The following is a 22747-nucleotide window of genomic DNA, read 5'->3' as shown; positions in this document are numbered from 1 at the left end:
CTGTTACATATTCACAGATGCATACAATAATATAATATAATTTGGGGCTAGAGTTGTAGCTTAGTGGTAGAATGCTTGCCTGGCATGTGTGAGGCCCTGGGTTCATTTTTAAAAATAAATAAATAATATAATTTGGCCAATACTATTCCCCAGTATTTCCCCTTTCCATTTTTTCCTCCTTCCCTCTGATCCCTTTCCTCTATTTTACTGTTCTCCCTTTTATTTCATGAGATCCTCCCCACCTTTTTTTTCCTTTTTTAAAAAAAATAGCTTCCACATGAGAGAAAATATATGAACTACTGAGTTTGACTTATTTCATTAACATGATGTTCTCAAATTCCAAACATTTTCCTGTGAATGACATAATCTCATTTTTCTTTATGGATGAATTGTGTGTATATATACACCACATTTTCTTTATACATCCATCTGCTGACAAATACCTAAGCCGGTTCTAGTTTGGCTATTGTGAATTGTGCTGCTATAAGTATGGATATGCACGTATCATAGTTATGCATGTATGCTGAGTTTAATGCCTTAGGATAAATATCGAGGGGTGGTATAGTTGGGTCCATTCATAATCTCTTGAGGAAACTCCATACTGATTTCCATAGTGGTTATACTAATTTATAATCCCACCAACAGTGTACAAGTTTTCCTTAAGGAGTCATTTTAAGAATTGAAACAAATTCTGTTCAATACTGAACTCACATCAAAAACTCTCTATTATTGTCTATTCAAAGATAAGTCTGGTGGCCTCAACTTTATTTTCTTGACAGTACGTAAAATTATCTCCTTCACTACCTAAAACAAATGTATTCCTTTTCTTTCTTTTTCTTTTCCTTTTTTTTTTTTGGTACCAGTGATAGAACCCAGGGGCACTTAACCACTGAACCACATCCCCAGCCCTTTTCATTTTTTATTTTGAGACTGGGTCACACTAAGTTGCTTAGGATTTACTAAGTTGCTGAGACGGATATTGAATTTTCGATCCGACTGCTCCAGACTCCCAAGTCACTGGGATTACAGGCATATGCCACCATGCCCCACTATTATTCCTTTTCTTTACAGGTACCTAAATAATGTTCTATTATTGTATCTTTCAGAGCACTGAATGTCAATTTACTCCTTAATATCTTCTTCAATCTTACCCTATAAAGATTCAATAAAATTGTTTTTCTTTAGAAATAACTTCATAGTACATTTCAATATTGGTAAGCAGGGCTGAGGATATAGCTCAGTGGTAGAGCTCTTATCTACCATGTGCAAGGGCCTGAGTTCAGTTCCCAGTGCCAGGAAAAAAAAAAATGTATACACATACACACATATATACATACATACATATGTGTGTGTGTGTATATATATATTCTTTATATAAGAATAACCACTATATATTTCATGGGTCACATGAAATGATTACTAAAAAATTACTGATATCAATATTGTTATGCTTCATTACTACTGCTTAGACAATCTTTTTCTCATGTATACTGTATTAAATACAGCAATGATTTATTACACACTTTCAAAAAAATTTTGTACCATTTCCAAATATAAATGCAGTACTTTGACAATGTCAAAGTTGTCAGAATCACAATGGAGTCCCTTGTGTCAATTCTAACCAAAGGAAACTAAATAAATCCAGGAAGTTAAGGGTCCTTAGACATAATTGCATGATAGTAAAAACACAAAAGACTTCCGAAAACAAAAATTTCCAAGAAGTCACCACAATCTTATACAAAAAGTACTTTCACAAAGGACATCTGACCAGCAATTGTTTGTTCAACCTTGAACTGACATTACTCTCATTAACCATCAGGAACAAGCATTATTATTTCAAAATATTGCATGTAATCCTTTACATTTTTTGTCTTTAAAAACTTTCCCTTGCTTCAACCTCTCTGAATACTATGACCTGCATATTCCCAACAAAATGCTGTTATTCCCAAATAAATATCATTATTCTTTGGAGAATCTGTCTTGGTTGCTTTAGTTGACAACCCAAATCTACATAGTTCTGAATCAAACATTGTCCTAAGACCACCAACTAAGACTCGGGGTCTTTCTCTCCTTAAAGTGATTACTAAAAATGGTGCTACTTCTGGATGAGTAATGCCATTCCCTAATAGTTTTCATCACACATTTTCATTTTTAATATCTGTATTCAAATTATATGCATATATACTTTTTATAAGAAACAGTATTTTTAACAAAAACAAAACACAAAAATATCCAAATAAGAACATAGTTTTCTAGATTATGTATTAGCAACGCTGGCAATCATTTTACAACCAAACCCATACTTACTTGAATAATTGTTGCCAAAATATTTACATAATTACTTTCAGTCTGATAGAGCTCTTTCGCAACTTGCCACCTGGCTGACTGCTTTGAAGGAATGGGAGTGGAATTTTTAGAAGATGTATTACAAGACTTCGGTGTTTCTGAAAGGTACGAAAGAAAGATTTAATGGAAGCCAGCTCTAAGTACCAAACATTTTACAGAATTAATAAAATGGGGGGGGGGCTGCTTAATATACCACTACCATATATATTTTCATTAAAGTAAAATTTCATTATAAGGCCAGAAAAATATAATGGTCAAAAACATCACTCATTCCAACTTGACACACATTCTACTAATAAATGGTACATATGCTCCCAAAAATATAAAGGTCATTAAATACAAAGAACAACAAGAACCTGTTCTAGAGGAGGATAAAGACAACCAACTATAATACTGCATTAGACCTTAGACCAAAAAAATGAACTTTTCGGTTTTGCTTTGCTTAAAAGGACAGTTATTAGTGGGTCAGTATGGGGGCTATCTAGATATGAAATCTGTCACTCCAGTGATTACAATGTTGATTTGGTGATCTGGCTAGCTACAGGGTGTTCCTTTCCTCCCTCACTGCTCCACAGGCATCTTTCAGGAAGCTGCATACTCAATCAAAGAGGACAACCTTCCCCACTAGAGGAGGAGTGATCTTCAGTCAAAGGTATACAATTAGCTGTGCTCTCCTGCTAGAACCTCCAAACAAAGCTCTAAAGATATTAGTGGGAAAACTAGAGAAATTTCAGTCTATAGTTCATGGCATCAATGCCAATTTCCTCATTATATAAGTATAATGTGGTTATTTAAGAAATAACCTCATATTTTGGGAAACAAACATATAGAGAGTTAAAAGCACATCATATCTAAAACTTACTCTCAAACAGTGCAGATATTAAAAGTGTATGTGTGCAGGCACTTGTGCACACATGTATGTATGTAGAAACATTTTTACTAAATGAAGGTTAAAGCAACATGGCAAAAAAAAATCCATTTGAAAATTCTATTTAGAAAGAATAGGAATCTTTGTAAAGCTAAAATCATAAAATAAAATGGGGGCTGGAGTGGTGGCTTAGTGGTGGAGCGCTTGCCTAGCATGTGTGAGACACAGGAATCGATCCTCAGCAACACACAAAAATAAGCAAATAAAATAAAGGCATTCTGTCCACCTACAACTACAGAAAAAAATTTTAATAAATAAATAAATAAAAATAAAATATAAAGTAACATATAAAAATGCTATGGTTAAAAAAGGAGGCATGCCAGGCAGAGTAGCATAGGCCTGTAATTCCTGCTACTAGGGAAACTGAAGGTAGGAGGATCACAAGTTTGACGTCAGTCCCAGTGACTTAGTAAAAATCTGTCTCAAAATAAAAAACAAAAAGGACTAGGGATATAGCTCAGTGGTAGAGCTCCCCTGGGTTCAATCTCTAGTGAAAATATAAAATTAAATTAAACTAAATTAAAATTAAAATAAAATTGGCTAGGGAATGTACCTTAGTGGTAGAAGGTTTTCCTAGGATGCATGAGATCCTAGGTTTAATTCCCAGTATGAGGGGAAAAAAAAAAAAAAATATATATATATATATATATATATATACACACATATGTATATAGTTATAATCATACAAAATTAATTGTGTAAAACTTCTTACATACATATGAAGGAAATACCTAACAAAAATAGAAAAAAAATAATTAAAAATTCTTTGTGACAGCCAGATGTTGTGGCACATGCCTGTAATCTCTGTGATGCGACTCAGGAGGCTAAAAGCTGGGGATCACAGGTTCAAAGCCAGCCTAAAACAACTTAGCAAGGCTATAAGCAACTTTGCAAGATCCTATCTCAAAATTTTAAAAACTAAATAAAACAGGCTGGGTATGTGGCTCAGTGGTTAAGAGTGTCCCTGGATTCAATTCCCAACTAAAAAAAAAAAGTTTTTTGTTACATCAAAGTATCATAATATAAAACATCCAGTCCAATTCAGAGTAGAATAAAGATATAATTTGGATACTTTATAGATATTTCATGAAAGGAAACAAAAAAAATCATGGAAGGTTAAAACACATTTTCTCAATCAAAATGTTTCAAATACTTCACCAGGCATGGTAGCATATGCCTATAATCCCAGCAGCTCGGGAGGCTGAGGCAGGAGGATCAAGAGTTCAAAGTCGGCCTTAGCAACAGCAAGGCGCTAAGCAACTCAGTGAAACCTTGTCTCTAAATAAAATACAAATCAGGGCTGGGGACGTGGCCCAGTGCCAAGTGCCCCTGAATTCAATCCCTGGTACCCACCCCCCCAATAAAAGAAAAGAAATGTTTAGAATACTTCAATATTATATAGAATATCTCCTAATGGCAAGTTTTTCAATTGGAAGAGGAATATATAACATAAAAGGAATATGTGACATGAAGTAAACAAGGTAATATATGCCCAACATATCAATTTTATTCAATACCAAATATTTTTAAACATTTTTATATGAAAACAAATCATGTGTGCAATAGAGCTCTGAAAGCTTTTCAAAGATAATAGACTTCAAAGAAATTTTCTACTTTCCTTACATTACTTCAGGCTACACTGACCTAACCCATAAATGTCTGCCATTACAGAGGGGAGGGGAATGGTGACACACTGATCTAATTTAATTATATGGTGTATAGGCAGTGATCTACAAACTGAATAGAGGACCTAATAGATTAGTGTAGATGTCATGCCTGTTTTCTTTCCTTTAAAAAAAAAAAAAAAATTGGTTCTTTTTATTTATACATGACAGTAGAATCCATTTTGACATAATTACAAAAGCATGGAATATATTTTTTTCTAATTCAGTCCTTAGTACCTCTCCTTCCCACCCCACCCGTACTTCCCACTGGCCCCTGTTCCCTTCCCACTACTGAACTTTCTGCCATTTATCCATAGTTATTTCTTTTTAAATTAATTTATTTAATGGTTCAATTTCTTCTCCTGTCTCCCAAACTATGTATTTCAGTATTGTTTGTTATGATCAGCACCTACCACCTCATTCCCTGTCCATTATTGTCAGAGTTACATATCTAATCATGATCCTCCTTCCAAGCACCAGGTATAACTTTTCCAAACCTACCAGACATTTCTACTTTGATATAACATGAATTTCGTTAAAATTGTACTAATAGTCCTGAAAAATATAAACATCCTATTTGTGCCAAGCCAATGTTTCTTTCATTTAAATCAATATTTCACCTTCATCTTCCCTGTTCCCTTCTTTTTTTTAAATTTTATTTATTTATTTTTTTTATTGTTGGTTTTTTTTTTTTTTTTAATTGTTGGTGTCTGTTCCCTTCTTATTACTCCTTTCTATCAGTATTTTCCCAGGGCTTCATACTTTTCACCACCAACTACCCTGATTTAGTGTCCTATCTCATGACCCAATCCATCACAGTAGATTACTTCATGGTCTAGATATTTCCCAACTACCTTTCAACTTTCTTAGAATAATCCACTACAAATTGTCCAACTATTCTGCTCAAAAGACTTTTAAAATTCCTTGTTGAGCCAGGTGCACAGCTGAAATCCCTACAATTCATGAGGCTAGGGCAGGAGGACTGCAAGTTGGAGGCCAGCCTGGGCAAATTCATGAGGCACAGCACAACATAGACAGACCTTGTCTCAAAATACAAAATACTAAGGGTTGGGGATATAGTTCAGTGTTAAAGTGATCCTGGGTTCAATATCTAATACCAAAAACAAAAACAAGAAAATCTACAATAACATAAAGCCACTGAATGACTTTTAAAGCATGGGAGTGGCTTTTAGAGTGTTGCTTATGGAAAGACAACATAAATGAAGCAATCATTTAGGAGACCAACACAAACATTTAGAAGACCTTTTTACAGAAAGACTATGAAAGATGGTAAAAAAATCGAGGAATTCAAAGTAGTAAAGAGAATCAAATGTTCTAACTTGGCTATGTTAAGTTTATAATGCCCATCAAACTTGGACAAGAAGGTATCCAATAGGGAACTAAATAGGGAAAAAGATATATTTAGTAATTATCAACATATAAATATTATTTAAAATCATGGAATTAAATGAGATCATTTAGAAAGAATATAATAGAAAAACGATGACTCAGTAAGAACATAAAACATATAGATTTAGAGTTGGAGAGAAATGTTAGGCAAAAGAGAATAAGAAATGAGTTGGGGCTGGGGATGTGGCTCAAGCGGTAGGGTGCTCGCCTGGTATGCGCCGGGCACTGGGTTCGATCCTCAGCACCATATAAAATAAAATAAAGATGTTTTGTCCACCAAAAACTGAAAAATAAATATTAAAAAATTCTCTCTCTCTCTTAAAAAAAAAAAAGAAAAAAGAATTGAGTGATATCACCAAAGCCAAAAGGAAAAAATATGTTCATGAAGGAATAGCCCATTCAATGATTGCTAAATGCTGTGAGCTACATAAAAACTATCTCCCCCAAAAAGAACAATTTGATATAGTATGGACTGCAGCTCTAATCTAGAATGAGCTAAAAGAACAATGAGAAACAGAGAAGCAGCTACAGCGCCGAGAGGAGGCAGAAGGCAGATATTGAGAAGCCGCTGGGTGGGCACCACCGTCAGGATCACCGCCATCAAGGCAATGAAGCACAAGATGCAGGTTCTGCAGCAGCAAGCAGATGATGCTAAAGAGAGGGCTGAGAGCCTCCAGCAGGAAGTTGAGAGAGAAAGGCAGGCCAGGGAACAGGCTGAGGCTGAGGTAGCCTCCTTGAACGTAGGAAAAAGAGCTGGACCCTGCTCAGGTGAAGTGGGCACCCCCTTTCTCCACAGAAAAGCCCTCTTCACCATGGCTGATTTTGGGACTGTCAGCAAAAGAGTCTCTGCAAAAGAGTCCAATGTAGATAAACTTCCTATTTTCATGTCACCCTGTTTACTTGGTCACTGGCCAAGAAGATACCAGCACTCCAGGTGCTGGACAATCCCTTACAAGTTTTCACAAACATATCAAGTATAGTACTTCGAAGAAATGTGCAAACAAGGCCTCTGGCCTTGAGCTGGGCTTCACAGAGATGTCTACATTTTTTAAGATAAGTTACAAATGGGCCCATGGTAACAGCTGGCAGGGGGAGGAAAGAAAGGAAAGATGAAGCTCTCCCCTTCTCAGGTGTTGTCCTTGAAGAGTTAACTTGCCCAGAACAGTGAAAGAAAAAGCTGCTTTTATGTGAACTTCTGCAGACTGTGAACTTCTGAGCCCCGCCCCTTATACGCTAGGTATAAAACTCTGAAACTCCCTGAACTCGGGGTTCAGGGGATTAATTGATTACAGCAAAAGTTGTACCCTCTGAACTTGGTTGCAGCCAAATAAAACTCTTTCCTGCTATCTTCGGTGCCTTGCCTCATTTGTCCCTACAACACAGGAGCACCTAAGCAAAAGCTAAAGGAAGCAGAAAAAGCTGCTCATGAGAGAGAGGTATGAAGGTTATTGAAAACTGGGCCCTAAAAGATGAAAAAAAGATGGAACTCCAGAAAATCCAACTCAAAGAAGCTAAGCACAATACTGAAGAAGCAGATAGAAAGTATGAAGAGGTGGCTCGTAAGTTAGTGATTATTGAAGGAGACTTGGAATGCACAGAGGAACCAGCTGAGCGCTGAGCTGGCAGAATCCCGTTGCTGAGATAGATGAGCAGATCAGACAGATGAACCAGAACCTAAAATGTCTGAATGCTGCTGAAGACAAGTACTCTCAAAAAGAAGACAAATATGAAGAAGAAATAAAGATTCTCACTGATAAACTCAAGGAGGCAGAGACCTGGCACTGACATAGGTAGCCAAACTGGAAAAGATAATTGATGATTTGGAAGATAAGCTGAAATGCACCAAAGAGGAGCACGTCTATACACAAAGGATGCTGGACCAGACTTTGCTTGACCTGAATGAAATGTAGAGCTCCCCAGTCCCACCCTGCTGCTGCTCCTCCCTCTGACCCTGACTCCACCTGAGGCCAGACAGCCCAAAGCTGACCTTGAAACTGAGGGCTGATCTTTAAGTGGAAGGCTGCTTTTTCCTTTCAACACCCCCTCTACCCCATCTCCTTTGTCTTTTTCACCAAACTGTCTCTGCTTCTTCCCAGAGATTCAAGCTGGGCTAGAGGCTGAGCACCTTTGGGAACAGCATTTAAGGGAATGTGAGCACAACGCAAAGTATCTTTAAAAGCATGTTGTGATGTACACATTCTATAATTACTTTTTTTTTGTTGTTACATTAACCATTTGTAAAACATTCCAAATAATTTCATAGCTCTGAAGTAGCAATCTAATTCCCTTCTCACTTTTGGAAGGTAACTTTCCAGCCTAATCCCTATTGCCCTCTCCATAAAGGAGGAAAAGAGAAATGGGCCTGCCTTACTGAGAGCCAAACAGAGCCCAGGGAAAGACTTTATTATGGCAAACCTCATTGCTCTGTGCAAAGTACCAGCCAAACCAGAAAGGTGATTCCAAGAGGAGTTAGCCAAAAAACAAAAACCTTGCTATTCAGGTTTTGTTTTGGTTTTAGCTTTAAAGTATCTTTAGACAACTGTATTCTTATTTTTTACTTTTTTTCATCAGAAATGACCAAATTAACATGGTGAGACCTCTGAGACTTTTTGTTTTTCTGGTGCTGGGGACTGAACCCAGGGCCTCGTGCATGTTCAGCAAATGCTCTACCACTGAGCCATATTCTTAGCCCTGAGACCACATTGTTCTCCCATCTCTACCCACTTCCCAAGTGTTCACAGAATGGATCATAGGCCCCTTAACCTTGTGGTGACCACTTATTTGCTTTCCTGCCTGCTTGAGAAAGAAAGAAAGAAAGAGAGAGAGAGAGAGAGAGAGAGAGAGAGAGAGAGAGAGAGAGAGAGAGAGGGCAGGAAGGAAGGAAGGAAGGAAGGAAGGAAGGAAGGAAGGAAGGAAGGAAGGAAGGAAGGAAGGAAAGAAAGAAAGAAAGAAAGAGAAAGAAAAAGAAAGAAAGAAAGAAAGAAAATAAATTATGTTTTGGCCACTGATTTAACCATATGAACTCTTGGCTAAATGACTTTTCTGGGTCTGAAGCTGCTATATCTAAAAGTACCATCTCATTGTGCTTTGTATCAGTCAGTGCTGGAGAATCTTGAATAGCTTATGTACACAACTTTTTAAATTATTATATTATTTTGAAACTGCATCTTTGGGGTTGGGGTACCTGGCCACCCCATCTGGCTGTAAGAGTCCTGCAGTCTGGGCTGGCAGTGTGCTGATCTTTCAAAGTTTCTTTCCCAGCACAATCCCCCTTTTTTAGGTGAGTTTCGTGAGGTCTGTTAGGTGTACATCCTGCAGCTTATTGGCTTAAAATGTATTCTCCTTTGTTGTGGTCTCTTTGGGGCCAGTTGGAAGAAAGAAAAACAATAGTGCAACTGTTTTGATACTGAATACTGACAAGTGCCTTTTTGAAATAAAGAACCAGTCCCTCCAAACTTCAAAAAAAAAAAAAAGAAGAAGAATGAGAAACAGGAAATGAGTTAATGGATCAAGGTAATTCTTTGAAGCATACTTATGTCAAAGAGAACAGAAAAACAGAACAGTAAGTGGAGAATCTAATGGGGTCAAAAAGGTTTTGAATTTTTGTTCATTTCTTAAATCTAGAAAATAAAATGTTTGTTTGCAGACTAAAAATAAAAGAGGAAAATTGATGATCAAGAAAGGAGTTAATTGTAGGAACCTTCCTGTATTGATATAGCACAAAATGAACTCACCTTCCTTCTACTTCATTCTTCCTATTTTATCCATAACTCATATAACATCTCCAACAATTTTGTTTAGTGTTAAGAATTTGCTTTTGGGGCCAGGCCTGGTGGCCTACACCTATCCAAGTTAAAAGCCAGCCTCAGCAAAAGCAAGGCGCTAAGCAACTCAGTGAGACCCCATCTCTGAATATAATATAAAGTAGGGGCTGGGGATGTGGCTCAGTGGTCGAGTGCCTGAGTTCAATCCTCAGTATCAAAAATAAGAATTTGCTTTTGGGGAAGAATAAAAGGCCCTGAATAGTCAAAGCAATTCTAAACAAAGGAAGTAATTATACTACAGAACTGTAGTAACTAATACTGCATTGGTTCTGGCATAAAAACATGTGTGCAATAGAGCTCTGAAAGCTTTTCAAAGATAATAGATTTCAAAGAAATTTCCCATTTGAAATAGAAGACAGAGATAGACCTACAGAGTATTCTGATCCTCGACAAAGACTCCAAAAACATACATTGGAAAAAAAGACAAACTTTTTAATAAATGACACTGAAAAAACTGGAAATCCATATGCAGAAGAATGAAATTAGATCCCTCTCTCTCATCTCATACAAGTCAACTCAAAATGGGTCAAAGCCTTAGGAATAGACCAGAAACTTTGCAACTGCTAGAAGAAAACATACAATCAACACTTCAACACACAGGTGCAGGCAACAGCTTCCTCACTAGGACCTAGAGAGCTCAGAAAATAATACCAAGACTTAATAAATGGCATGGCATCAAATAAAAAAGCTTCTGCTCAGCAAAGGAAACAATAGCATGGAGAGAGCCTATAGAATGTGAGAAAATATTTACCAGCTACTCTTTTGACAGGATTAATACTCAGAGTATATAAACTCAAGTCTTAACACCAGAAAAACTCAATAAATGAACAAATGAACTAAACTGATACTTTTTAAAAACATTTTTTAGTTGTTGATAGACCTTTATTTTATTTATTTATATGCATTGCTGAGAATTAAATCCAGTGCCTCAAACATGCCAGGAAAGTATGCTATCACTGAGCCACAGCCCAAGCCTGATTTTTTTTTTTTTTTAAATTAGGATTGAACTCAAGGGTACTGCCACTGAGCTAAACTCCCAGTCTTTTTTATTTTTTGAGACAGGGTCTCACTAAATTGCCAAGGATGGCCTTGAATTTGCAATCCTTCTGCCTCAGCCTCCCAAATTTCTGGGATTACAATATCTAGCTCTAAACAGATATTTTTGAAAAGAAGAAATGCAAATGGCCAATATGAAACATCATTTAACATCAGGGAAATACAAAACATCTCTAACAATCAGGGAAATACAAATCAAAACTACACTGAGATTTCATCTCACTCCTATTTGAATGGCAGTTAGCAAAAATAAAAATAATAATAAATATTGTGGAGAATGTAGGGGAAAAGGACACTTGAATATACTATTGGTGGGTAAATAATACAATCACTATGAAATTCAATATAGAAATTCCTCAAAAGACTAGAAATGGAACTACCTTATGACTCAGCTATACCATTCTTTGGCATTATTCCAGAATAATTAAAAAACATAGTATAGCAATACAAGCATACCCATGTTTACAGCATCCCTGTTCACAATAGCCAAGTTATGGAACCAGCCTAGGTATCTGTCAGCACATAAATGGATAAAGAAAATCTGGTATATAAATACAACGGAGTTTTATTCATAAATTAAGAAGAACAAAATTATGTCACAAGAAAATGAATGTAACTTGAGAGCATTATATTACGTGAAATAAACCAAACTCAGAAAATCAGGATTATATGTTTTTCTCTCACATGGGGAAGGTAGAGAGAAAAAAGGAAAAAAAGCAGGGAGAATCTCATGAAAACAGGAGGGAGACCGGTAAAGCAGAAAAGGAGGATGAGAGGAGGGAGCAGAGGAGGTAAAAGGGAATTGACCAAAATTATGTAATGTGAACGTACAAATATGTAACAACGAATCCCATTATTCTATATAATGCACCAATTAAAAAAATTCTTTAAATAAAAGAATTTGCTTTTTAAATAACTCTGTTACTCATTAGTTGTGGCAAATTACTTAATTTCTCTGTACCTCAGTTTAATCATCTGTAAAATAGGAATAATAAAAACCTATTATAAATACAGAAAATGCATAAGGCATTTGGCATGCAGTACGTACTTATCCACTGGAAGCACTATCATGCTTACCTTTTCATTTGTCTTTTCTCAACTATAACAAAGGTAGTTAAAGACAAAGTCTTTTGTATTCACTGCCATCGGAATTTATAGTCTTAACAATTATTTCACTTCCCTAAATTTTAAAGATCATTTTTTTGAAATGTAAATTACTGCTGAGCATGGTGGTGCATGCCTGTAATCCTAGCATCTCGGGAAGCTAAAGCAGGAGGATCTCTAGTTCAAAGCCAGCCTCAGCAAAAAGTAAGGCACTAAGCCACTCAGAGACCCTGTGTCTAAAAAAATTACAAAATGGGGCTATGGATGTGGCTCAGTGGTTGAGTGCCCCAGAGTTCAACCCCCAATACCCAAAATAGATAGATAGATAGATAGATAGATAGATAGATAGATAGATAGATAGATAGATAGATAAAATGTGAATTACCTCCATAATTAATGCTAGACTCTGGTGTGTTGGAGATATCTAGGAGTGACCCTATAGAAAGGGAATGTTCAGCTGACGGACGCTTTCGGGGAGGAAAAGGTGACATGTCTGTCTCTCTTGAAAGCTGAGCAAGTGTCTCTTTTAAACGACGTCTTTTGCGATTACTGTTTGGGGTACTTAAAGAAAGCAGTGACACTGATTTCTTGAGTTCAGGAGTATTGGCCTGAAATCAAAAGCACAAAAGTTCCATTTCACTTCCATGGTTCTTTTACTGAGACAGGAACAAGAAAAGAATGTATTTATGAGTGACAAAATCTGGATTTTACACAATTTTGTAATCCTACACTCTACTAGACAATTTAGAAGCTACATAAAACATAATGGTCAAGAGAGCATAGTAATTGTCTAACCCTGGAACCTCATTTTTTTTCTTCATAGCACTATAACCATTATACACTCATCTGTTAGCCTGTTTACCATCTACTCCTCTATTAGGCCATAAATTCCACAGGGGCAGAGACCATTCATATTCTGTCCATTGTATCCCAAACATTAAGCACTGTGCCTAGACATAGTACTTTTCAATATCTGCTGAATAACACTTGATTTTAAGAGCTCTCTATTTAAATCTAAAGCATACTTTTTAAACTTTATGTTATAAACTTAACAGTGAGAACAAGAGAGTCTAAAGAGCAAAATACGGTATCAATTTAGATTTTATAGAGAAATAATAATCCATATCTCATCTTCAATATTTTGCTCAAAATTATTAAATTCTAAACTGAAGAAAATCTTCTCTTGAAGTCTGCTATTGTTTGGGTGAATGATATTAATGTTCATCAAGATCCAATACAAAGGGTGGGTTTTCCTTGTCTACATACTACTATTAAAGTCATCTTTTTAACTGACATTGCTTCCCTTAATAATCTTTAGTGACTCCTAGCCCTTATGAATAAAATCAACTCCTTAACATATTGAAAACTTCTTGACTCTGGCTATTAAGTTTTATCTGTTAGCCTTCTTTCCTATATTCTTTTTTTAAACTACTTGCTATTTTAATATACTTTCAAGATTTCAGACTCTACCTCCCACATGCACTTGAATGTCCTTATCTGTTAGCCTCTACATATATTTGCCCTTTTCAATCCTGAGTCTCAGAGTAAGGCTCCCTAGAATACATTATGCAATTGTAACACACATCATTCTAGGCTGTCATTGTCTACAAATATCTTTTCATTAAGGTTCTAAGTTTCTAAACACAGGAATGTTACTATTCATAATGGTAACACAGAATGACATATATTCGATTAAAATAATACCCGTTACATTGAATACTTTCACTTAAATCTATATAGGCTAAGAATACAGCTTGATACGCAATTGTTTATTTTGAAATTCATACACATCATAAGATATGATATACGTGCTAATTATATCATGCTCTCTAAACCTTCTGCATAGAAAAGTATTATTTTTATACAATCAAGTCCACAGAACAAGTACTAAAGGGAAAAAAAAAAACATACCTTTTCATACAAATACATAGTTTCTCCAGCACGAGCATCCATTTGAATGCTTCCCCAGAACCACTAGATGACATAAAAAATATTTTAATTTATAAACCTTAACAAAGAAGCTATTACTGTTGTTTAAAAAAAGAAAGAAAGAAAGAAAGAAAGAAAGAAAAAATTCATTCCAGAATTACTTGCCTCTTGCTTGACAACGTAAAGTTTCTTTGAAGGTTCAAATGGAAGTTCTTTTACTGTATTCTCTTCAACTATTAGGTGAGTGCATCTTTCATCTCCAACCGCTAAATAGCTACCTCCTAAAAAGGAATGCATACAAGCATAAATAAGCCAAACTACTTATCTGCAACCCTAAATCTTTAAAAGAAAGTGACTAAATCTTTAAAAGGAAGTAATTAAGCAGGTCTAGAGAATAAAATACACATCATTTTTAAATTATGCTAATTTTACCTTGCATTTCTGTCATTTCTTCCATATTGGTTTTTTCTTCATCTGAGAATCCCAGGAAACTCAAAATGCAATCTTGAAATGGAGGAACTTTAAATTCATTTCTAAAGTCATCAACTGCTGCACAGAAATCTCTAAAAACAAAATATACTCTTTTAAAATCAGTTTAACTTCAGTTCCATTTGTTAGACAAATCAATCTACAAATCCACAGTAATTCCCAAGATCTTAGCATAATGTATTTACTGAAAATATTTTACATCTTAGCCAGGCTTGATGATGCATGCCTGTAATCCCAGAGACTCAGGAAGTTGAAGCAGGAAGATCACAAGTTCGAGGCCAGCATAGGCAAGCTGGAGGACAGCCTGTATAACATAGTAAACGGTGTATCAAAAGGAAAATAGAGGGCTAGGGATATAGCTCAGTTGATAGAGTGCTTGCCTTGCATGCACAAGGCCCTGGGTTCAATCCCCAGCACCAAAAAAAAAAAAGAGAGAGAGAAAGAAAGTGATAACGCACCCCTAGGTACAATCCCAATACTATTAAAACAAACAAACAAAATTATAATATCTAAACATTTTATAACTTATCTTGAAATGTTCACAAAACTTCAGTTTAAAAAATTTGGGGGCCTGGGGTTATGGCTCAGCAGGAGAGCACTCACCTAAGGGTTCAATCCTTAGCACCACATAAAAATAAATAAAAAATAAAATATACATATAAAAAAAATATACTTTTTAAAAAATAATTATAAATAAATAAATAAATTTAAAAGTGGGTGCTAAGGATGCAGCTCAATGGTAGTGTGTGTGCTTAGCATGCAAGAGACCCTGGTTCAATCTACAGCACCAGGAAGGGCAGGCAGATCGTGTGTCCTGGATTTACTCTGGAAGTAAATTCTGACAAAATGTCACCATATGTAGCTTTCACAAGAACAATCAAATCCTTACTGTGTAAATACCGTGTTTTTTGTGAGTTCCCCCCCGCCACCAGTACTAGGAACAGAACCCAGGTGCATTTTACCACTGAGCTACAACCCTAACCCTTTTTATTTTTGAGAGAGTGTCATGCTAAATTGCAGAGGCTTAACACAAACTTGTGATATTCCTGCCTCAGCCTCCCAAATTGTTGAATTACAGGCATGCACCATCATACCTGACTGTATTTGAAGTTTTGAGTTCTCTAATTTCATGAAATGTTAGTGATAAATTGCTACAGCAATGAAATTATAAGATTAGAAACCTTAGCACAACAAAGCAATGAATCATAAGCATCAATTAAAATGTAACCATACAAGCATAAAAATATAACAATCAAAATACAGGGATGCATTGAACTATTATCTAGTAATTTTAGAATGTTTATAATTAAAATTATTTCACAAAGTAAAACCCAAAGATACTACAGATATCTTTCAATTTGTAATTTTTTTATAACCTCGAGTTTTTCTGCTATGCTACCAAAAGACTGAATTCATCTTTTCTATACTATCTATGAATTTAGGGGTTTTTTTGGCACATAGATTTATCTTTAAAAACATATGGTGAATTCACAAAATGAACTACAGAATTTCTAAACACTTACTGCTCATTCCGCCTTTCCCATGCTTTGTAAATCCAATCTGGCTTCATAATTGGAGTACCCAAACTAACAGCAACCTAAAAATATTAACATTAATTACAATGAATTTTTGTCTAAATTACATTTTAAAAATTATATATATCTTAGCATAATTTTAGATTAGCATCATCTACTCTGTAGCAAACCATAAAGAAAAATGAACAAAAAAACTATCACTCAATCATACAACTTAAGTTAAAAACTTTAAAACAAGTTCCACTGTGTTCACACTCATTCCTTATTTGATTTACTTAGATACTGGGGACTGCATCCAGTGCACTCTGTCCCTTGCTGTAGGTCTCACTAAGTTGCTAAAGATGACCTCCAACTTGTGATCCTCCTGCCTCAGCCTCCCTAGTTGCTGGAATTATAGGCCTGTGCCACTTTATGCAAAATAAATTTCTATTTATCTTCTCTGTTCTTTATGTTCACTGCAATGGAAATACTGACCAAGAGAAGACTAAAGAAAAATCATAGAACCCTTTTATAAAAGAGCAGAGCTCTGTTCTTATAAAATAAAAATAAAGAGTAAATTATCTGCTCTCACAGTTCTTGACCCCTCATCATCAACGATCACAGGAACCTTTGCTGATACTATTCATCTGCCTACAACATTATCCATCTACCTAACTTTGCAATCCTACTCATTTTTCAAAACCTAACTCCAATTTCATTGCCTTCTTAAAATATATGGAACCAAACATCTATGATTTATAACTTTTATTAAATATACTCACAGTAAAAACTGAATTTCTAATCCTTAATAAATTATGCAAGGAATAAATAGGGGAAAAGTGCTATTTTTAAATCCATCCCACAATAATTCCCTATTAAAATACACAAAAATACCAAGCATACATACCCTGAATTTTTCTCCTTCTGTACAATTTGCCACCAAATGTGTGACTTTTGAATTAAAGTCTTTTCGAATAACTCCACCCATATGATGAACCAATGTCACCAATCTGACCTCAAAAAAAAAATTAAGTATACTATAATTAATTTGAACAAATTTTTAAACTATTTAAAATTCACTTAGCATTTACTACCTTCTACTTACAAGGTAATACAAGATTTTAATAAAGATATGTCAAAAAAGGATTAAAAAATTAGTTTGCCTACTACACAGGCAAAATCATACAGACATAATATAGACCATGCAAAAATGAGAAGCTTTCAAATATATATTATTATTTTTTCCTAAATTACCCAGATTATATCACACCAAGATTCTTCCCACAAAATTACAGAATTACTCATTAGCTCCAACATAGAAAATTTTGAGAAACAAAGAAAAAAGTTTCTGACTTCTGTAGGGCAGTAAGAATACTTACATAATGAAAAACTAAATGTATAAATAAAAACTTCATGTAAACATTGTAGCTGATATGATATTTAACAAGATAATTAAACAGATCAGGTCATTATGAAAATATTTTGTTAGTTCACATGCCAGTCATTCTAGATAAAATATTCATTTCTTTGCAAGGCTATTTAAGAATTTGTATCATCACAAAATTTAAAGTCAAATTTAGTCACATATTTTCTCCGTTAATATTTTTAAAATCAAATCATGATACCAAAAAGAAGAAAACAGCCAAGTTGATTTGGATGGGAAAAACATTTCTTTGAATAGAATTTGTTTTATAATACTTACTAGTTCCTCTTTCTTCCTGAATCCAGTAAAACATAACACTAGATTCATCATACTTGTGCAATACAGTGGGCGACAGGAAAATGGCAAAGGCTGAAGGATATAATAGTTTTAAATCTGTGAGCTTTCTTTTTAATAGAAAGTAGAAGACATCTTTCTCAAGCTAGAGGTATTTCCCCTCCTGTCAATCAACTTTCTAGCCCAAAGATTTACTGGTATTTTTCATTTTGCCACAAAAAAAGGGCAAACATCCAGACTATAAGTTCCACAATAAAAAATTTTCCCATAATTCTCAAATCACATTTGAATATACACATATATATGTATGCATGTATATATGTAATATCTGAATACACTTTACAATTAGCAAATTAAACAAAATATTTATAATTAAAATTGTTAACCAAAATGTACTCTGACATATATGAAATATATGTATGACTCATTCATACACTATTTTAAGTGCTTCCAATACATGTTATAAAAACAGGTCAAAGGCATTGTATAATAAACAGTGTATAAATGTAGCACATACTTAAATCAAATGTGATTTCAATTTTTAAGTTAAAAATGGAGATATTTAGTAAATATTTTATTCAATGGTTATATACATATATACCAGAAAGGCATAGAATGATTAAAAACCACTATACTTGAGTCCCACCATTATTCAAGAATTCAAGGTGACCGACCAGGTGCTCATTACTAGCATCTATAACAATAGAAGCAAAATGACCAAAGCAATTTTCAGTGATAAGGCAAGTTTAAGAAAGGCAAAAGTGGCTAGGTGCTATGGAACACCCTATTCCAAAATCTTGGGAGGCTGACGTGAGGTCACAAATTTGAGGACAGCCTCAGCAACTTAGAGACCCTGTCTCAAAACAAAAACTAAAAGGACCGGGGATGTAGCTTCATGGTAGAGCACCCCTGGGGTTAGTCCCCAGTACCACCAAAATAAAAGAAAGTCAAAAACAACAAAACCAATTAGGGACAAAATATACTATACCTCTTAAGCAAAAAGCTAAAATAATTTCCCTAATTTTAAATCATGCAGTAACTGATAAAAATTAAAATGTGACATCTGTTCTGTATGGAGGAAAATAAAAATTTATGTACATGTATACATTTCTGTAACCCAACTTTAAGCAAATTATTTCTTCCTAGACATTGTAGAAAGTAAGATTATATGTTTATATATACACACAATTGACATTGTTTAACTCTCAAAGATCTTTGATGCTTACTACTAAAATGTATAATAAGAAAGAAATACATTAGATTGGTCACTATTAATATTGTATACTCTTAATAATTAACAGGAATTCTCTATATGAATTTCCAAAGAATTCATTAATAACATTCCACTATTGTCATGTATGTAAGAAATTTTTTAAAAATTAACTTTGAAAAGTCATAACAAACATACTGTTTCTTACCTCTCCTTTTTGTGCAGAGTTTAATACTACTGGTGGTCCAATAATTCTACAGTCAGCCTTGTATAAATCATTAAAGACAGAATTCTGGAAGTCCATGAGTACGAATACATTCTCGAATTCTGGGGAATCCAAACTTTCAAATTCTTCCAATGAGTCCATCTTTATATACGGTACTTTAATTTCCTGATTTTTTCACATTATTATTAGAAATAAAAATTATTTATATACCTTATTAATTAATTCATGATCCTATAAGACCTAAAAATCAATTCCCTATCAATATTTTTAACATCTTTATTTTTTAGATTTATAGAAAACTCATTTAATATCATATAATAATCAACATTACACATAGTAAAAAAAACACATTTTACTTATGTACATTTGTGTGTGTGTGTGTGTGTATCCATCTGCATTAAGATCTTAATTTAGGGGCTGGGGATGCGGCTCAAGCGGTAGTGCGCTCGCCTGGCATGCGTGGGGCCCAGGTTCGATCCTCAGCACCACATACAAACAAAGATGTTTTGTCCGCCAAGAACTAAAAAATAAATATTAAAAAATTCTCTCTCTCTCTCTCTCTCTCTCTTAAAAAAAAGATCTTAATTTATAGTAATTGATTTTTAAAATCCATTATTATAAAGGCATAAACTTCTAATTACTTAGCAGTCATTATAAATCATACAGAATGAACATTAAGTTCCATAAAATTAGATTGATGAGATGTGTTTTAAGTAGATGCACTTTTATTTTTTTGGTATTAGCGATTGAACTCAGGGGCACTGAGCCACTGAGCCATCCCCAGCCTTATTTTGTGTTTTATTTAGAGACAGGGTCTCACTGAGTTGCTTAGTGCCCCTCTCATTGGCTAAGACTGGCTTTGAACTCATGATTCTCCTGCCTCAGCCTCCAGAGCTGCTGGGATTATAGGTGTGCACCACCTCGCCCTGCTTAAGTACATGCCATGTTGATAGTAGGACAAAAAGATCTTCTCCACTATTTCTTTTATCCTGATCAAGAAAATGATTCCATAATACAGTTCTTTCTGCACAAATTAACTATCTTCAGGAAAAAGAGAGAGAGAGAGAGAGAGAAATGTGAGTTTGTAGGCTTTTGCAGGATGGCAAAATAGGATATAAAAAGATAGTTACAAATTGTGACTTATTGTTTATACTATTTCTATAGAATAAGAATTAAAATATAAAAAAACTTATATAATTCCTGTTAAAAAGAACAGAACCACTTAAAAGAAAACTGTAAATTGATCAACAAATTATTTGATCTTAATTTGGAAGGATGGAATCATGGGTTCAATCATGTATCCATGATGTTTTCATACTGACGTCTTAGATCTTTATATGTTGAAGCCTTAACCAGAATAAATAATAAAGACCTTTTCCAAATGTTTCTGCTATTTGGAAATAAGAACTTCCAAGAGGAAATTAAGGTTAAATTAGGTCATTTGGGTGGGCTCTAATCCAATCCGGTATCCTTTTAGAAGATATTTGGACACACAAAATAAACACCACAGATGCACATATACCGAAAAAAAAAAAAAAGGCTATATGAGATGCAGCAAAAAAGAGGCCATCTACAAGCCAAGAAAGGCTTCAAGGGATACTAAATCAGGTGATACCTTGATCTTGACCTTGAACTTCTAGCTTCCAGAAATGTGAGAAAATAATTTGTTTAAGCTACTCAGGATGTTGTATTTTGATCTGGTAGCCCTAGCCCTAGCTGAATTAGAAATTTAGATGTTTCAAATGCAGAGGTAAATTTCTTGGTGATTATCAATTAATGTGATATATAACTTGGAAATACAAGAATTTAGGCTTTTTTTTTTTTTCTTTTTTGGAACTAGGGATTGATTTTAGGGGGACTTTACCATGAGCTACATCCCCAGACCTTTTTCTTTTTTATTTTAAGACACAGTCTTTCTAACTTGCTGAGGACAGCCTTGAATTTGCATTCCTCCTATCTCAGCCTCTCAAATAGATGGGATTACAGGTATGCACCATCACACCCAGCTAAATATAAAATTAATGAGAAAAAAGGTAGAGTTCAATTTTCAGATTTTTGTACATGTTATGTCACTTAAATTTAAATTGAAGCTGGACACCTGTAATTCCATGAGATTCAGGGGGCTGAGACAAGAGGATCACAAGTTCAAGGCCAGCCTCAGCAACTCATTGAGATGACAACTCAGCAAGACGCTGTGTCAAAATAAAAAAGGACTGGGGATGTAGCTTAGTGGTTAAGTGACCCTGGGTTCAATTCCCAGTATCAGAAAAAATACCTATATATTTAAACTTAAGTTTTTATAAACCTAGCATTATTCAAAATAGATGCTAGTTTGGGGTTTCATAAACACCCAATTTTCAGAATAAGTATAAAATAGTTTCCATTTGTCTAGCTTCAGATATATAAAATACACCTTGTGCCTAAACTCCCATCACCATAAAGTGGAATAATTTTATCAAGGGAAGTGCAACATGCCACATGCAATGAGATGTTTGACCTACCATATTAATAACACTTTTTATTAATTTTTCATCCGACTTTCCAGGACAACTTTCTTTTATCTTTAAAACTGGGACTTCCATTATTTTAATAGTCTGCGAAAAGAGACTTAAGTGTAAGATTAAGGAAGCTATAAACTACTTACATACTGATGGAAGAAAAATTACTGTTTAGAAATTTACTATAAATCCAAGTTCCATACCTTTAATGCTTGTATAACTTCTTCTTGTTTTCCTGCTTCTTGAACCATTACCACTCTTGTTTCAATCTGAGGCATTTCTTCTGTTAAAATTTTAATCAGGTATTAACATTACAATCAGCAATTCCTAATCCTTCTTTGGCTATATCTGGTATGTGTTCTACTTTTGAGGAGACCATAAAATTCTCTAAAATTAAAATGACTTAATTACTAATTTAGTAGAGGAATATTTGGCCTTATGGTTTCTTTGGAAAAAGAAAAAATTCCCAGGCCAGGGGCACATGTCTCATGTCTACAATCCCAACTATTCAAGAGGCTGAGACAGGAAATCAAAGGTTTGAGGCCAGAGCTATGTGCAGTGGTACACACCTGTAATCCCAGTGACTAAGAAGGCTGAGGCAGGAGGATCACAAGTTCAAGGCTAGCCTCAGTAATTTATCAAGGCTCTCCCTCAAAATTTAAAAAATATTTTTTTAAAAAAATTTATGGGCTCTGTGGTGAAATAACCTTGGGTTCAATCCCCAGTACCAAAAAAGAAAAAAAAAAGTTCAAGGCCTGAGCAACCTAGTGAGAGACTCTTTCTCAAAATTAAAAATGAAAAGGAATGGCCAGGTGCAGAGGTACACAACTAT

The 22747-nt window shown here is 34.7% G+C and overlaps 1 protein-coding gene and 1 pseudogene across 9 annotated transcripts in view; one reads left to right on the top strand and one right to left on the bottom strand.

The window, feature by feature from the left end:
• Positions 1 to 22747, bottom strand: part of Ect2 (epithelial cell transforming 2) — a 90044-nt gene that overhangs the window by 63916 nt on the left and 3381 nt on the right. For 3 of the 9 annotated variants that reach the window (XM_040270096.2, XM_040270100.2, XM_040270098.2), the window contains exons 3-13: positions 22119 to 22198; positions 21919 to 22011; positions 19400 to 19582; positions 17967 to 18056; positions 17172 to 17279; positions 16274 to 16347; positions 14694 to 14824; positions 14427 to 14542; positions 14244 to 14306; positions 12718 to 12940; positions 2308 to 2444 (exon numbers count right to left, since the gene is read on the bottom strand). In XM_040270096.2, the coding sequence (XP_040126030.1) occupies positions 2308 to 2444; positions 12718 to 12940; positions 14244 to 14306; positions 14427 to 14542; positions 14694 to 14824; positions 16274 to 16347; positions 17172 to 17279; positions 17967 to 18056; positions 19400 to 19582; positions 21919 to 22011; positions 22119 to 22198 (1298 nt within the window). The remainder of the gene's footprint in view (positions 1 to 2307; positions 2445 to 12717; positions 12941 to 14243; positions 14307 to 14426; positions 14543 to 14693; positions 14825 to 16273; positions 16348 to 17171; positions 17280 to 17966; positions 18057 to 19399; positions 19583 to 21918; positions 22012 to 22118; positions 22199 to 22747) is intronic. The other 6 variants (XM_078043651.1, XM_078043653.1, XM_040270099.2 and 3 more) reach the window with 3 other exon arrangements.
• LOC101957548 (tropomyosin-like) lies at positions 7749 to 8395 on the top strand (annotated as a pseudogene).

This window comes from Ictidomys tridecemlineatus, chromosome 3, assembly GCF_052094955.1.
Source record: "Ictidomys tridecemlineatus isolate mIctTri1 chromosome 3, mIctTri1.hap1, whole genome shotgun sequence".
NCBI lineage: Eukaryota > Metazoa > Chordata > Mammalia > Rodentia > Sciuridae > Ictidomys > Ictidomys tridecemlineatus.
Note: the sequence above shows the minus strand (reverse complement) of the source record. Positions and strands in the feature narration are given on the sequence as shown.